The sequence below is a fragment of the Mustela lutreola genome, chromosome 6 (genome assembly GCF_030435805.1).
Source record: "Mustela lutreola isolate mMusLut2 chromosome 6, mMusLut2.pri, whole genome shotgun sequence".
NCBI lineage: Eukaryota > Metazoa > Chordata > Mammalia > Carnivora > Mustelidae > Mustela > Mustela lutreola.
The window spans coordinates 33756398-33773152 of NC_081295.1; the positions used below are offsets into that span (position 1 = coordinate 33756398).

Consider the following 16755-nt stretch of genomic DNA (forward strand, 5'->3'; position numbering starts at 1 on the left):
GCTTTTACTTTATTGCTTTCACTTACTCAGTTCTTACCTGTTCTTGGAGAATCCTTTCCATGCCCATTTTCTCCTGGTGCCCTCAATGATCTTTCTTCTCTGAGTTGGTATAAAACTAACAGTTTGTTTTACACTTCTGCCTACAGAGTAGAGGAATGTTTTTAACCCTTCTCTAGTAACACTTCTCTTTTATATGGTCTTGCCTACTCAGTGTGGTCCCTGGGCTACTAGTTGCATGGCCATATCTTTGTGTTTTAGAAGAATTAAATAGGAATTATTACAATAAATAAAGTGACTTTTATTGTTGACCAAAAAATCAAAGACTGTTTATTGAGAATATATCTATCAATCCTATTCTAAGTATTTGATTTTTAACTAATTTAGTTTTGTACGTACTATTATTGTCCCCATTTTATAGACAAGGAAAGTGAGGAAGGTGAGAGCTTTCCGTGTGGATCAGGGCTGGCAGCATCTACTGAATAGAAATGTAAACTTTCTGGTCCCTTCCCAGACCTACTGAGTCAGAATTGTAAAACAAGTAATATGTTTAGGTCCCAAACCTGAAGATGCGGGGAGATCTTTAGTAAGACTAGGACATTAGTAGTTTTAGAAAGCCCTGCAGATAATTTGGATGATAATCAAGATTGAGAACTACCAGGGCAGATCCTTTTTATAGGTATGCGATAAAATGAAGTGAAATAACACTTGGAAAACTTAACTGACTTGAGACCCATAATCATCTATAAATGTGACTAGTAAAATTAAAAGAGAAATTTCTAAATATAACCATGTTTTACATATTTTCATGCTATACCATATTTTGCAGATAGTGGCAAGTAACTTATTTTAAGTATCTTACCAGTATTATTCTGTAAAACCATAAGGCAGCTTTGCTAATGAGCATGCTTGGTTTACCAGACTCAAGACTGGATTCTGGTTTTTCTCTTTCCCAGTTGCAAATTAATTAATTATGGGTCAGAGGAACTTTTTAAAATTACCACATGTTCATGATTTTGAGGATCCTTATAGAATGACCTATGCTCCCCAGAAGTGTTAAGCCCTTTAATGTATGTGCAACTGGTTTGCCACCTGGCATTGGGTGTTATACTCGTTTGCAACTACCTTTATTAGGAACTTAGCATATGAATGAGTGAATGTATTAGTGTAACATTTAAAACATGCACTGTTTATATGGGTAGTAAACAGGTAATTATAACATAGTTGCATTGATGTTAGGTTGACTGCCTGTGTTCAAATCCTAGCTCTGCTGCTTACTGACAATAGGACTCAGTTAAATTATTTATCCTCTCTGTACTTAGATTTTTTGTCTATAAAATGGGGATAATAATATTATCTATAGGAGTAAATTAGTAAAGGCCACAAACAGAATAAGCCTGGCATATGTATTCTCAATAAACAGTCGTCAATTCTCTGGCCAACAATAATTGTTCCATTTATGGGAAGTATCTTAAGAATTCTTGGAACAGATGAGGAAATGGCCACATAACTCGTAGTTGACAGAATAGGATTTATACTGTGGTATGTCTGTCCCTAAAGCCCGTGTCTCCCTAGATGATGCTGTACTGCATCTTGAACACGGTTATTAGGAGTTAGAAGCAGTAGAAATGTGACTAAAATACATATCAACTTGCCTTACAGTCTGCAGATTGTCTTACCTGGGTGGTACTATTTGATAGTTTAACAGTTCCATGGAGGATAATAGGCCTTTATTTCCATTTAACGTATGAAAAATGAAGTCTCAGAAGTTTTCTGGGGTCACAAGCTGGTCTTCTCTCTCTTGGACAGGTGTTCATTTGGACAATTTCCTTAGCCTGAGAAACCCTTTTATTCTTAAGAATGCATTCTATGAGTCTGGATGCATCTTTGCCAGTGCTGTGCTATTTGTCATAGTCCCTCAGTAGTCAGAACAGCCTTGATCTCTCATATTCTCTTAGTCATCACTATCAATTCACCATTCCTCCACGTACACATATGCATTGAGCTATTACAGGGAAGCATTGCAAGGTGTGCCCCGGCTGCTGCCTGCCAGCCCTGCTTCTGACTCATCGCCCCTCCCTGATGATTGGGGCATGCACAGAATTGGGGTTTAGGACTCCAGCTACCATTCTCTCATAGTGAGGCTTTGGCAGAAGTCTCTTTGTAGCAGAAAGCTGTGTGTGTGTGTGTGTGTGTGTGTGTGTGTGTGTGTGTATTTCCTTCTCCCCCCCCCCCCCCTTATCTTTTGAAGACAGGATTGGATTGGATGATTTTTAGGATAACTTCCACCTTTAAAAACCTAGAGTGTTTTTTTTTTTTTTCTGGTAATGTTATTACTTCAATTATGTTATATTCTTTCTAGGTAGTAAAGGAGATTATAGCCCTATTTTTTTAGAGGCGAGCAGGAATGACTAGAGGATGGAAGATACCTAAGGTTTTTTAGTGAGTTTAGCCAAAACTAAAAATGGTCATAGAGTAATCTAATTCCCATCCAGTTTTCTATTAGTTAAATCAGATACTTGAAATAATTATCTGTAGTGGTTTAGAAACAACTTTTTAACTTAGAGCTTACCATCTTATTTTTTACAAATATTGGTTAAAGAAAATTGCCAGGTTTGGAGTAGAACTAAAAAAGGAATTCTGCTATTAATCATTGTTAATCCCTTGCTGTTAGCTTTTATCAGTTGCATTTATTATATTATGCTTTTTCTATGGTCACAAGGTCCATCACTAGACAGACTTTCTCTAAATTTTGAGGCACAATATTAGAAATACTACATATGCAATAATGACCACTAGTAAAGTGATATACAGGATGTCATACCTTGTTCTGTGATAACCAGTTAGAGGAGAGACCAGAGCAAAGGAAGATCAGAAGTAAAACCTAGGGAGAGTAGTCCAGGAATTGTTCCCAGGAGCCTGCCTACACTGGTAGGAAGGAATGTGCTGCAGAGACTAGGCTGGCAGGGGCAAGCAAGCCTCAGTGCCTCTCAGATGATAGTGCCTCAATATATTTGCAGGACCATGGGGAGGACCATGGGGAGGGGTGGGGATGTGGGGACTGTGATGGATAAGTGAATGTAATCACAGCAAGAAGTAGTGGGAAGATAAAAACAGGAAAGCAGATCCTGGGAAATGGGCAAAAGAATAGTCAGATGCAGGAATCAGGGAAGTTCTTAAACATAATGAGTTAAGCAGGATAAGCAAAGAGGGCAGGATACCAGAGCTCAAACAAGAGCCTAAGAGGATATAGTAACCAGGTGTATAAACTTAGGGTATTTACATGGTGCAGTGATAGGTTTCTAAACATTTTCAGGGATGTTATTTTGTGCAGTCTTCACGATAAACCTAGCCATGGATATATAGTAAATGATTGTTGCTCTTCTTGAGATTACTTGCTTTTTTCAAGGTCAACACTGCTCTGAGTAACTGCTAATAACCAGCTATGTTACCCAACATGTTACTTCTTTTGCCTTAGTTTCCCCATTTATAAGATTATAATTGTAACTGTACCTAATTCATAGGATAAGAAATAATGCTTCTAAAACATGTAACATGGTGTTTGGCACATGGTAAATACCAGTGAGTGCTCGGTGTTGCTCTTGTTTCTCTGAGAGCTACAATTTGAATAACCGACGTGCAGCAAATTTTATTTTCTACTATACTATATTGCATCTTTTAGAATCTAAGTGAGATGGTTATGCATGCCTAGTTCCACATGTGTGTATTTCCAAAATGATTTTAACCCATGTTAAGTTTGTCTTTACACAAAGCAATTTGCCAAGTGTTGGGAGATTCTGTAACTATTGTGATACTTCTTTTTGGTTTTGACCCAAAATTACATTTTACTTTCTGTGCAATAAATTTACTTTCAGATTTTTCTGCAGTTTGTTGAAGAAGATAGAAAATATTTTATAAAATAGCCATGACATCTAGAACTGTGTCGTAGTCTTTATATATTTCATATACTTTTTGTGTTTTATTTATGTTGTGACCTATAGGGACAGAGCTGCTTTCAGTATTTGTATTTCTGTGAATATACCTTAAGCAGATGTGCAGTCACATGTAATATAATACACTTATTTTTCCATGGTCTTTGTGTAGTTAGTTTCCTCATCCAGAAAATGTAATTAAAAAAAAAAAAATCACCTGTGACTGCAAGGGGTAGTACTAACTCTTTTGGCTATAGTGCAGAAATTGCATTCTCTCCTCGCATTCCTCCTACAGTATATCCGTGACATTTCCTGCATCTTTCCCTCTCTGATTTGTTCAAGTTTACATAAATTATTATGAGGTCTGAAACAACTTTGTTTTGTTGTAAAATAGCAGATTATCATTCTTATTCAAACAGATAATGCTTAAACATTCAAACCATCAAGCAGAAAGTGTTTTGCATATTCCCAGGATATAAAGCTTCTTTGGAACCAAAATGCAAAGTGGATGCACATTTCCAAAACAAGTCTGTTTTGGGGTCAATGTCTTACACTTAATTGGAAGTTCTTTTTGCTGTGTTTTCTCTTACCTTGGAGGAAGTAATCTCTAAATTTAACTTTTTAACCTAGTGGTTTGTTTTTTGCAGACCTCTGACTCAGATCCCTGTAGTAACTCCTAGTTAGACACCCTGGCGTGTCAAAGTTTCGGTCTGAAGAGGTCGAAAGTGATTCAGATTTTTTCGCCTTTTTCAGTACTGCCTTGAATACATTTTACTTGATATCTCTTATCGTTTTTTCCCAGTACCGAATTCTGGTGTTGCCCCTACCTCTTCACAAGGCAAGGCTACATGCAGCTTTTAAAGCTCCTTTTCTTTGGCTTATTGAAATTTCTTCAGCCCCAGTAGGAGGAGAAGAAAATTGGTCAGTGTTTAAAGTATGTAGGTATTGGTGAGTAAGTGTGTGTGTCTTAGTGTGTAAGAGGAAAGAATGGGCTTCAGAGTCAGTTTTAAGTTCAGATTATGAGGCCAGCCCTTCCTAGCCATGTGACCTTTGGATTTATTTAACTTTCTCACTATCAGCTTCAACATCTATAAAGGGGATTACTGATACCTATCTCATACAATTGTTCTGATTTTTAATTCAAGAATTCTGGCACAAAGGAGATAATCAGAAATGATATCCCTCCCTAGGGAATAGGTTTTAGTCTGTGAAGAAATGGCTTATTTATGTAGAAATAGCACAATTCATCCTCCCCAAGTACAGTAAGGTATTTATTATTCTTTGAAACCAGTATACGTTAGAAGGGCATCAAGTAGGTTGTGCCAAAGGTGGTATTATTTTACTTGGACTCCAGTGTGTTGACGTGTGGTCGTGAACTTTCTATGTTGATGCAGGCCGTTAAGTTAGGTGCCAAATGGACTTAGTGATCCAGTATTCAACTTAGTTGAAGCTAAAGGACCTGAAATGGTTCTCTAGCCACTAGTTCAAGTTGAAAACATCATCTTTTTACAAGAGAGGATATAGCAGATATTTGGTTAGCTTTTATGAGAACTGCTTGCTCTGATATTCTTTCCCCAGGCATATATATACTCCCCCCCCCCAATACCTCAAGGAGTATTAAGTAGTGCCTCTTGATCATCCAAGAATTCCAGTGTCAAGGGGCACAGTGTTCTCATGTTATATTACTTAAAATTTTAACTTCTGTGTAGGTTTGTGAAAAGTACTAAAATATGATCTTAGATCCAGTTTGATCTTTCAGTGGAATTGCTTTTTAGGTGCATGTACTAAGTTCTGTATTTTTGTTAGAAGTATTTTGAGTAACCACTTCCCTTAGCTAAACTAATTTAAAACATCAGAAATGTTAGAATTAATGTAATTTTTTTTTTAACTAAGTATTTTCTTAAGGGAGTACTACTATCAGAGGACATCTTCTGCTTCAACTCTGTCAGTTTTCACTGCTTTGTCTTTAACTGAGGAAAGCAAATCTGTCTCAGGATGGTGTCCGTCCATACATTTGTATCTACTCACAATTGATGTGACATTAATAAAAATAGAATAATATTATTGTATGTATGTATTGTTGTACATTTAGTTTTAAGTAATCAAATTATTAATGTCTGGGAATATTGCAAAAACGCCTTTTATCCAGATCACTACAAAAATCGCTTAGTGCCCCCCCCTTATATTTCTGTTAAGGTCTAGAAATGTCTAAATTTTCTTTAAATTTTTATTTTAATTATAGTTAGTTAACATACAGGGTTATATCAGTTTCAGGTATACAGTATAGTGATTCAGCACTTCCATGCATCATGCTGTGCCCATTATAAGTGTACTCCTTTAACACTATTACCTGTTTAACCATCTCCCTCCTTCAGTTCTCTATGATTAAGAATCTGTTTCTTGATTTGTCTATTTTTTCCTTTTTTGTTTGTTAAATTCCCCATATAAATGAAATCATATGATGTTATGTCTTTCCCTGACTTACTTTGCTTAGCATTATACTCTAGCTCTGTCCATGTCATTGCAAATGGCAAGATTTCATTCTTTTTTATGGCCAAATAATGTTCCATTGTATATTGCATATGGCCAATAATATTCCATTGTGTGTTCGTGTGTTTGTGTTTATGTATTAAATCCATACTGTATCTTTTTTATCCATTCATCAATCAGTGGACACTTAGGCAGCTTTCATATCTTGGCTATTGTAAATAATGCTGCTATAAACGTAGGGATGCCTGTATCCCTTTGAATTAATGTTCTTGTATTTTTTGGGTAAATATCCAGTAGTGCAATTGCTGGATCATAAGGTAGTTCTATTTTTAATTTTTTGAAGAACCTCCATACTGTTTTCCACATTGGCTGCACCAGCTTGCATTCCCATCCTCAGTGAATGAGGGTTTTCTTCCCTCCACGACCTCACCAACACTTTTGGTTTCTTGTGTTGTTGATTTTAGCCATTCTCACAGGGGTGAGGTGATAGCTCATTATAGTTTGATTTGCAAGAACTGTCTAAATTTTCATTATAATTAAGCAAATAGGTAAGTAAACCTTGAATCAAATTTTTAGGCAGTATTGAATTCATGTTTTACTATTTTATAGAAAACAATAACTTTTTATTGTCTGCTCTGTGAAAATGATTATGGATCTTTTTAGACCAAAGTACCAAGATTGTATCTGGCACAGTTTTATATGAGAAAATATTTCAATTTAAAATGCCACACATGGGCGCTTGGGTGGCTCAGTGGGTTAAGCCGCTGCCTTCGGCTCAGGTCATGATCTCAGGGTCCTGGGATCGAGTCCCGCATCGGGCTCTCTGCTCAGGAGGGAGCCTGCTTCCCTTTCTCTCTCTGTCTGCCTCTCCGTCTACTTGTGATTTCTCTCTGTCAAATAAATAAATAAAATATTTTAAAAATAAAATAAAATAAAATGCCACACATAAGCAAGCTAGATGTACTTACTTTCTGCTTGGTACAACTATGTCCTTAAAGCTCTTGGGAAAAAAAAAAAAGGTTTAAAAAATTGTTTTCATGTCTACATTGTAAGTAAAATCACTTGTCATAGTGAGTTGCAAAATGCAGACCTTCATTCTGAAGCTGCCTGTTTCTCATTTGGATCTGACATATTAAAAAGCATATAATTAATGGTTGACATTAGTAATTAACATTAACTTTATGGTGCTTAATATGCCATCATTCATCCATCAAATAAGCAGAAATGCATAATGTCTTGGCATAAAGGTTTTAATTATATAAAACGGTCCCTCAAGTTTTCATATGATATAAATGTAAAAAGCCCAAAATGTATTTAAGGAAGATTTTTATAAGCATTTGTTGGGTATTAGCTATATTTTTTGTTTCTTTCTAGGAGTATGCATCAACAATTGTGTCAGGAACTTCAAAAGGAGAGCATGGACCTCCTTGTGCAGTCTTCATTATTGGCTAAAGAGCGCCACCTTGCTGCGGCTGCCTGTGCTCTGTGGAGACATTTCTTTTCATTTTTGAAGAGTCAGAGGATGTCACAGATAGTGCCTCTCTCAGAACTCGCCGATGCAGCTGCAGGTCAGCATTGTTAATTTGCTAATTAGCTTCTCATTTTGCAGACTCTGTCAGTTTTTTCTTCTGTTTGCTTGGTGACAAACTCTTTTATTACAGTCTAATAAATACTCGGACAACCAGGAAGAGGAAAAGAATTACAAATGTTAAATTAAGTCCCTTTGGCTTGTCAATTATTTTCCACTTACTAAAGGTAAAAATTTAAGTTTTTGTTTGCTAAAAACAAAATACAACTTTCAACCTTAAAAATATTATATATAATATATTATATATATGTATATATATATATATATATATATATAATATTGTATATAAAACTTTCTTATACATGCAGTATTTGGAAAGTAAAGTAGCATTGGGTTTCTTCTAGTTCAAATACTTTATTTTCACATTGTGTGTAAAGGTATCCGGGTATCAGGTGAAGTTACTTATGTGAGGAGCAGAAGAAAACAGTGTGAATTCCACTTCCGCACCAAGCAGATGAGATCACGGGAACAGCAAATATATAGAACTTTGTTTGACTTTTACTAGATTCTATTTTAGCTAATAATATTTCATGAATCTGACTCTTAGTCTAAGGTCGTGTCCTTAGGCTTTAAGGGAATCTGAATCACATGACATCATAGGCAAGAATTTGAATATATGAGCATATATACAGTTTTCTAAGAAAAGACCATAATGTTTCTCAAAGGGGTATTTACCCAAAATATGTGCAGAAGTACTCGAATAGCCAGAAATCAGTATGATAACTACATGTATGTAGTTGCAATTGAGGGGTGCCTGGGTGGCTCAGTCGGTTAAGCATCTCCCTTCAGTTCAGGACATGATCTCAGTGTGCTGGGATCCAGCCCCATGTCAAGCTCCCTGCTTGCTTCTCCCTCTCCACCTGCTTGTACTCTCTCACTCTCTGTCTCTCAAATAAATAAATAAAATCTTTTTTTTTTCCTAAGTGTGTAATACATTTGAATGTAATGCTTTCTTTTTAAAACCTAAGTTCTAAACCATGGTTTATATTTTACCCTGGTGTGAATGATGGAAAACTGAGCTAAAAACACTACATAAAAGACTGAATGATATAAATTGTGAAAGATCTTGAATTCTGCTAACATTTCCATAATTAAAACATTGCAATGACAGATTGAAGAATAGTGACAGGACAACAGTTTTCCAACTACTATAATGTCTATGAAAATAAATATTGATATTTAATCAGTTTAACCAAAGCGGTCATTAGAAGCCAATATGACTTCTCTTTCTTCTGTTCATCATCCTGACTCGCAGTCAGTGAACAAAAATGATACCACACATGTTTAGTCACAGCTGTCCTAGGTTCTAAAAGTAAATGATATATACATATAAAGTAAAATATGTGTGGGTTTGGGATTTGTTTTGAAATAAAGACTTGAATAGGTTAGGAGAGAAAAATTTTCTGCATTTAAAAAAAAAAAAAGTCCTCAAACACCCACTTTTATTGCCAATGTGGCTATGCCAGTGGGGTAAAAGACTGCTATTCCTTTTCTCACATATAAGTTACATGTTCCTGTGGAGCCTATAGTATGGGGGAGAGAACGGTAAGTAAGTAAGCAAGATGTGTCATACCTGGTGATAAGTACTATGGTGGAAAATGAAAATATATCAAAGAGGATAGGGATAGAGAATGCCAGAGTCAGGTGGTAATTTTCAATAGTCAGGAAGGCCCGAGTAAGTACCATTTAAGCACAAACCTGAAGGAAGCAAGAGACCAAGGCTCTGCACAAGTCCAGAGGCAAGAGCATGTCTGGTGTGCTTGCCGGGCCACAGGGAAGCCATGAAAAGTCATGCGGCATAAGAAAGAGAGAGAGAATAGTCAAGAGATATGATCAAAAAGTAATGGAGAGCTAGCTTGTATTCTGCCTCATGTGCAGTTGTAAACACTTTTGCTTTTAGTTGAGATTAGAATCTGTTGGAAGAGTTTTGAGCAGAAACTCACATCCTTCTGGATGTGAGACTGAGAACAGATAGTAGGGAGGCCAGTTAGGGAGCGACTGCAACAACTTAGAACTGAGCAGCTTGGGCTATCACGATAGGACAGGTGGTGGGAAGTGGTCAGATTTCCAATCTGAAGATAAAGTATTTTGAAGACAGAGGTGACAGAATGTTAAAGTGGGTAGGATATGATAAGTAGAATGAATAGAGAATCCCCTATATGCCGAGATGAGGAAAATTTTGGCAGGGACGACTAGGACTTTGATATTGGACTTTTTTTTTTTCTTTTAGATATCCTCTAGAATCTAAGAAAAGATGTTGTGCAGGCACTTACAAAATGAGTGTAGGGTTCAGGGAAGACATTAAATTGAGAAACTATGTATAAGTAGTAAAACTATGAAGTGGATGAGATCGCTGATAGAGTAAGTTGGTGAAAAGAGAAGTTTAAGGACTGGGCTCCAGGACAGTCCCGTGTTCAGATTTGTAGGATTAAAAATGATGAACCAAGAGAGGAGACTGCAAAGCAATGCCAGGAAAGCAAGAGGAAAACCAAGTGTGGTGCCCTGGAAATCAACTGACAGAACATTTCAAGGAAGGGGAAGTCATCAATTGCTCAAATGCTGTTAATGGATCAAGTAAGATGAGGCCTGAGATTGGTCATTGGATTAAGCAAGAAAGGAGGTCAGTGCTAACATTGAAAAGCAGTTTGGGTATATAGTGCTAGAAGCAAAGGTCTGATTGAAGATGATTCAAGAGAAAATGTGAGAAAATAAATTGCAGACTGCAAATGTAGATAAATCTTTTTATCACTATTTAAGAGAAGTGGAAAAAGGGGAATATTAGCTAGGAGGAGGTATGGGGTCAAAGAGATTGACACAGGAAAAGTTTCAGCATATTTATAGACCTGACAGGAATGTGCTGGAGTGAGGGGAAAACTTGATGATGCAAGAGAGTCTCTTGTGTTTTAATCCCCAAGAGAAATGGATCCCTTAGAGGATTTGGCCTCAGATCATCTGTAGTAGCAGAAGAGAAGTCAGAGGATCTGGCCCAGGTGGAGGCACCTGGGTAGACGTGGCAGGAGCTTATGGTAGTTCTCTGCTGATGTTTCTCATTTCTCTGTAAAGTAGGAAGGAAGGCCATCAGCTGGAAGTGAGGATGGGGAGGAGGTGCTGGCTGATGATGGAGAGAGGAAAGAAGGTATGCAGTAGACATGTAGGGAATAAAAGTCTACATGGACTAGAGTAATGTAGCAGGAATTCTGGCCAGCACGAGGGTCCAACTTAAAGCTTGGAGTCATAAATGTAAAGGGAGATCAGTCAGCAGGGTTGCTTGCCAGCCATTTATACTGGCGTAGGTGGTGCTGGCGTAGGTGGGTGTGAAAAGAAGACCAAGAGTTGGAATGAAACAGGCACTTTTTTCCAGACAAGTACAACAAATCAGGTAAGAAGGAAGGGAATTGACAGTATACACAGTGGACTATGTAGTCAAGGTGCCTAAAAAGGGAAAGATGAGGCATGAAGGTAGTGAGGGTCAGGGAAAAAGTTTTAAGACCAATAAATTGTATAGGTCCTGGTGGAATCAGATAGTTATTGGGAGTTGAGGAGCTAGAGCCAGAAAATGGGGTCCTGGAAGTGGAGATTAATGGAGAGAATGTACTTAATGGTCATGGCAAAGTCTCTCAGTATCAGCATGGGAGCGAATGGCTCAAATAGAATGGGAGATAGATTTACTGAGAAGGGGAGTTCAGGAAACTGAGAGGCCAGGATATTAGAAGAAAAGCCATCAGGGATTTTGACAGGAGTGCTCCTAGAGAGGATGTTGTTAGTGAGCTATAGTCTTAAAGAAATGAGAGGAGGTAAACTAGTAAGCATCAACAAGGAGAGTTAGTTGATGACATGAGAATCAAAGCTGGAGATTTTGAGGAGGAAGACAAGAATGTTCTAGAAGCAGCCATGGGATCAAGGAACAAACTCTCCTATCTATAGCTCAAATGTAGGAGAGGGATGGGAGAATACACAGCCACCATCTGAGAGAGCTACATAGGAGCCAATGCTTCATAAGCAATTTATTGACAAACATAAATAAATATATTTACAAATTAAGTTGAGGAATTCCCAGGAAATCACAAAATAAAGTATATTTGTTTAGCATGATTAACTAAAGAATTCTGGTTCCTAGGCTAAATGGGTTCTGAAGGAAGTGGAGGGCCACTGATTATAGGAGATTGTTGTTTTAATAGATGACTATCTAATGGCTAAAAATAAGACTGCAGTCTTCTCTGAGGCAAGTGGCAAGTACATTAGCTTGAATGAAGAAAAGTGGTTGTTAGAGACATATATATTTTTTTAATGGTTTTTTTGAATGAGAGAGGCACATGAACAGAAATAGCGAGTATAGAATTTGGAAATTGAAGAAGCCAGTATAGATTTGATCATGTAATGCTAAAATGAATTATTCTAGACCCGTTCCTGGAGTTCTAGATGATCGCTACAGAAATTTCTTTTTGCAACATGAATTTAGTTCCGATTTTGCTTTTTGTTAGTTCTGCATCTCTAAATATGACATTTTATTATTGTGTGCTGAATTATTTTTATCACTGTTGATATAATTTGGGGAAGGGCAATAGTTTTTAAAAATTCTTCACCATAAATTTCTTCCATTTTAAATCTAGATTTTACTTTGCTTGCAATGGACATGCCCAGCACAGCTCCATCAGATCTTCAGCCTCGGCCAGTTATATCAGTGATGCAACTTTTTGGTTGGGATGATATCATCTGGCCCCAAGTTGTAGCAAGATATTTAAGTCATTGCCTACAAAATAGGTAAGTGACTTGATTTCAGATACGCGTGTTAATAGAAACTCAGGACTGATTAGTACAGTAGGAAAGTAAGACTCTTCAAAAATAAAAACTGATCTTATTACATATATTCTCACTTGGGTGGTTTTTTACTTTTGGATGTATCAGCAGGAAAGAAAGGAATGGGAATGGGATTGGTTAGAAGACCCACATACAAATATATGTTGGCCTTAACTTTTTTCTTATGTAAATGGTCATGACTTCTGCTCTTTTTATTAAGAGCCACTTTTTTTTCTACTTTCCGCTTCATTATCACTTCACCTCGCTCGTTATTAGCCCCTTCCTCGATTTTCCCATTTTAACCTTATTCTCTCTTCCCTCTTTCTCTTGACATAATCCTACACATGTGCCATCAATGGAAAGAGGAAAATAAAAATAGAAGATTGCAGATGAAAACAAGAATATTTCTGTAAAACTTCTTTTAAGGTGTATTTGTAGTGTTTATTTTCAACAGTGCCTATCTGCATTAATGTGTGTGTAAAATAAGGGAGGCTAAGAAGTGGGGTATGTTAGAAAGTTTTCCTTCCTTAATCTCTGTGCTCAGGGAACTTATTGTCAGGTTTTAGTTTTGGTTTTTAATATCCCATGAATTTATTTTTACAGCATGTTATGTGAAGCACTTTCTCATATAAGCTGTGTATCTTTCCAAGCCTTAACTATAAAATCATGGATTCGTTGCATTTTGCAAATGTACATAAACAACCCCTATGTTCCTGATGATTTGTTCATTGATACAAATCCTGGACAGGCTTTTGGTAAGTATCTGAGGCATTTTGCTTTCTAGATATCTAAGTATGTTGAAGATTTTTTTTTTCATAAATTAATAGAAAAAGATATATGTTTGTAATATTATATAAAATATGTTTCTAATATGTATAAATAGGAACTTATTTCCTTTTGCCACCTGTTTCTTTTTCTTGATATTTTTCTGTTACCATATATGACAAATTTCTCTCCCATAAAGATAAAAGAACTTGTTTCCTTGGAAGCTAGGAACAAAAACTTGCTCTCCAGTGACAAGCTATTTTTTACCTTGAAGAAATTGATCACACAAAAAAAGTAGCACTATAAAGCAAATAACCAGATATCATACTGTTAACACCTTAAAAAGAAAAGTATCCAATTATGAATAATTCTCTCCTGTTTTATCTTAGATATTTTACCTCTCTTCTGCTTTACTGTTATTAGTCACAGAGTGATACTTGTACTTTATTTATTAAAATATCCATACAGTTTGGTTGTCTATAGGACATGCTTTTTCATAAAGCATTCTTTATGGCCGTTTATAAATCACACAAAGGCATGACTGAAAAAAATGCTCCAAATTTACTTCGATATCTTAGTGCATCATTTAGCTTTACATTAATAACTTTTGGGGTTTAGGACATTCACAAGTATATGTTTGTTTGATTTTAAATAAAATGTTTCCTTAGAGACTTAATTGAAAGTTTTTAATTATGTGCAAGTTTGAATGTTTTTTAAAAAAAGATGTTATAAGTGAATACTGCATTCCTTACTCTCATCTATATATGTGTGTAATATAAATGTATATGGTAAACATAAATGTTATGTTGTTTTTATATTAACAGAAAAAAAGTACTTGGAACAGTTGGCTGAACTGACAAGGTTGCTATTTAAACTCTCAGAAGTAAAGAATATTTTCTCAGCAGCTCAAATTGAATATTTATCCAGTCTAGAAGACCCTACAAAAGCACTTGTTCTATTTTTTGAGGTAGTTTTCATTTATTAGTATAATTGTCCAAATCAGCTATAATTATTTTTTCATAAAAACTTGAAATGTTTATGAAGTTTTTCTATAAAATGAATTATTTTAAATTGAGTCATATTATTGTTTGCCTGCTATTATCAAATTCTGGAGGAATAAAACTGTGACTCAGTAGTTGAGTACATTTCACTCTAGAGGACAGCAGAAGAATTACATTTAATGAAAAATAGGGACTGAAGAATGCTACATAATAGGGGCACCTGGGTGGATCAGTCTATTAAGTGGCCAGCTTGTGAGTTCTGCTCAGGTCATGATCTCAGGGTCATGAGATAGAGCCCACTTCAAGCTTTGCACTCTGCATGGAGTCTGCTTGAGATTCTTTCTGTCCTTCGCCCTCTGCCCACCCGCCATGCTCATGCTTGCTTTCTCTCTCTAAGAAAATAAATAAGACCTTTAAAAAAAAAAAAAAGAAAAAGAATGCTACATAATACCATTCACTAAGGCTTCTGTCAGTTGTGGGGATATCTTATTGCTAAAAATTGCTAAAACTGGGATGGCGATATTCTCCGGATACTTGGGAACTAGATACTTCTCCCATAATAGTTTGACTTAATGTTTACCACCCTATAGCAAACAGTAAGTTTTACAGTAAAATTTTATTATAGTTAGCATAAACACCAACTGCTTCATATTGTTATGGTCGGGTCTTTAAAATCCAATTCATTTGTTTAGTTTTGTCTCCATAATGTCCCTTTCAACATTTGACTTTTAATTGTTAATTTTGCAGGAATTTCTATTATGTGGTATTTTTTGCTTTACAGCCTTGTTGAAGTTGCTAATGTGTTTAGTGTCTTTGTAAGCCATTCACACTAAAAGTTGGTTTGTTTTCCCTCAAAGTGTTTTATATTAACATCAATGAAAATAAATACAACCTGTAAGTTCTTTCCATAACTGTGAATTCTTCCATTGGTTTCCATTAAGTTAAAAGTATAATTGTATGATGATTAGTGATATCATACAAATCCTAAAAATATTTAGTAATAGTTTATGTAGCTATAAAACAGACATTTCTTTTTTTTTTTCCCAAAGATTTTTTATTTTACTTTTTCAGAGAGAGAGAGCACGCGCACGCATAGGCAGAGTGGCAGCGGAGGCAGAGGGAGAAGCAGGCTTCCTGCCAAGCAAGGAGCCCGATGTGGGACTCGATCCCAGATCGCTGAGATCATGACCTGAGTCGAAGGCAGCCGCTTAACCAACTGAGCCACCCAGGCATCCCTAAAACAGACATTTCTTTTGAGCTTTTTGTGTAGTAGTTGATTTAATCTTAACCTGTACTTAAGACACTTATGCTAGGAACCATACTGGACCAGAAAGGGAGGTAGAAGTCATTTATCTCACTACTAGTTTTCAGAGACTACTAATTTAAGCCAGTCTGAATTAATTGTTCTTTCATCACTCAGTAAATAATAGTCGTTAGCTAAATGCTAGATAGTATTATGCCAGGATTTCTTAGGGATTTGAAAAACCAGAAATAGTCCTTGATCTTCGAGAACTTTTTACTTGTCTGAGAATACAAGATAGGGGTGCCTGGGTGACTCAGTGGGGTAAAGCCTCTGCCTTCGGCTCAGGTCATGGTCCCGGGGTCCTGGGATCGAGCCCCACATCGGGGTCTCTGCTCTGCAGGGAGCCTGCTTCCTCCTCTCTCTCTTTCTGCCTACTTGTGATCTCTGTCAAATAAATAAATAAAATCTTTAAAAAGAAAAAAAAAGAATACAAGATAAACACAAAGGTTAAAATAATAAGACAGTCTATGCTAAGTACCAAATAGTTGTTAGATCATTAAGTAGATTAATAATTCAGAGTGTCTTGGTCTAAGAAGTTTGGATTTTCTCCTGTTCACAGGAGAAAGGCTTTATAAATTTTTAAGTAGGTCTGATTAGATCAAATGAGTTTTTAAGAAAATTAGTAATAGTAGAGTAGATTAAAAGTATGGGAGAATTGTTGGCCAGAATCTAGTTAGTTTTAGAAGGAAGTGAAAACTGAATGATGGGATTTTTGAAGGGGTATGGAATAAATACTGTGTTTAACCAGAAGAATGATGATATCTTAAGAAGAAATAGGAGCATCATGATTTAAGGTGAGGGAGAAGTAGGTGAGGAGTTCCATTTTAACTGGTTTGGTTTGAGATTGTGTGAGAGGTCACTAAGATCATTCCCAAGTGCCGA

At 36.3% G+C, this 16755-nt stretch overlaps 1 protein-coding gene across 2 annotated transcripts in view; it reads left to right on the forward strand.

Moving 5' to 3' along the window:
- The window catches only part of MMS22L (MMS22 like, DNA repair protein), a 134095-nt gene that overhangs the window by 85890 nt on the left and 31450 nt on the right, over window positions 1-16755 (forward strand). For both annotated transcript variants that reach the window (XR_009354541.1, XM_059177030.1), the window contains exons 15-18: window positions 7794-7987; window positions 12618-12768; window positions 13408-13559; window positions 14394-14536. Coding sequence is in view for 1 of the 2 variants with exons in the window: in XM_059177030.1 (XP_059033013.1) it covers window positions 7794-7987; window positions 12618-12768; window positions 13408-13559; window positions 14394-14536 (640 nt within the window). In the remaining variant the exon portion in view is untranslated. The remainder of the gene's footprint in view (window positions 1-7793; window positions 7988-12617; window positions 12769-13407; window positions 13560-14393; window positions 14537-16755) is intronic.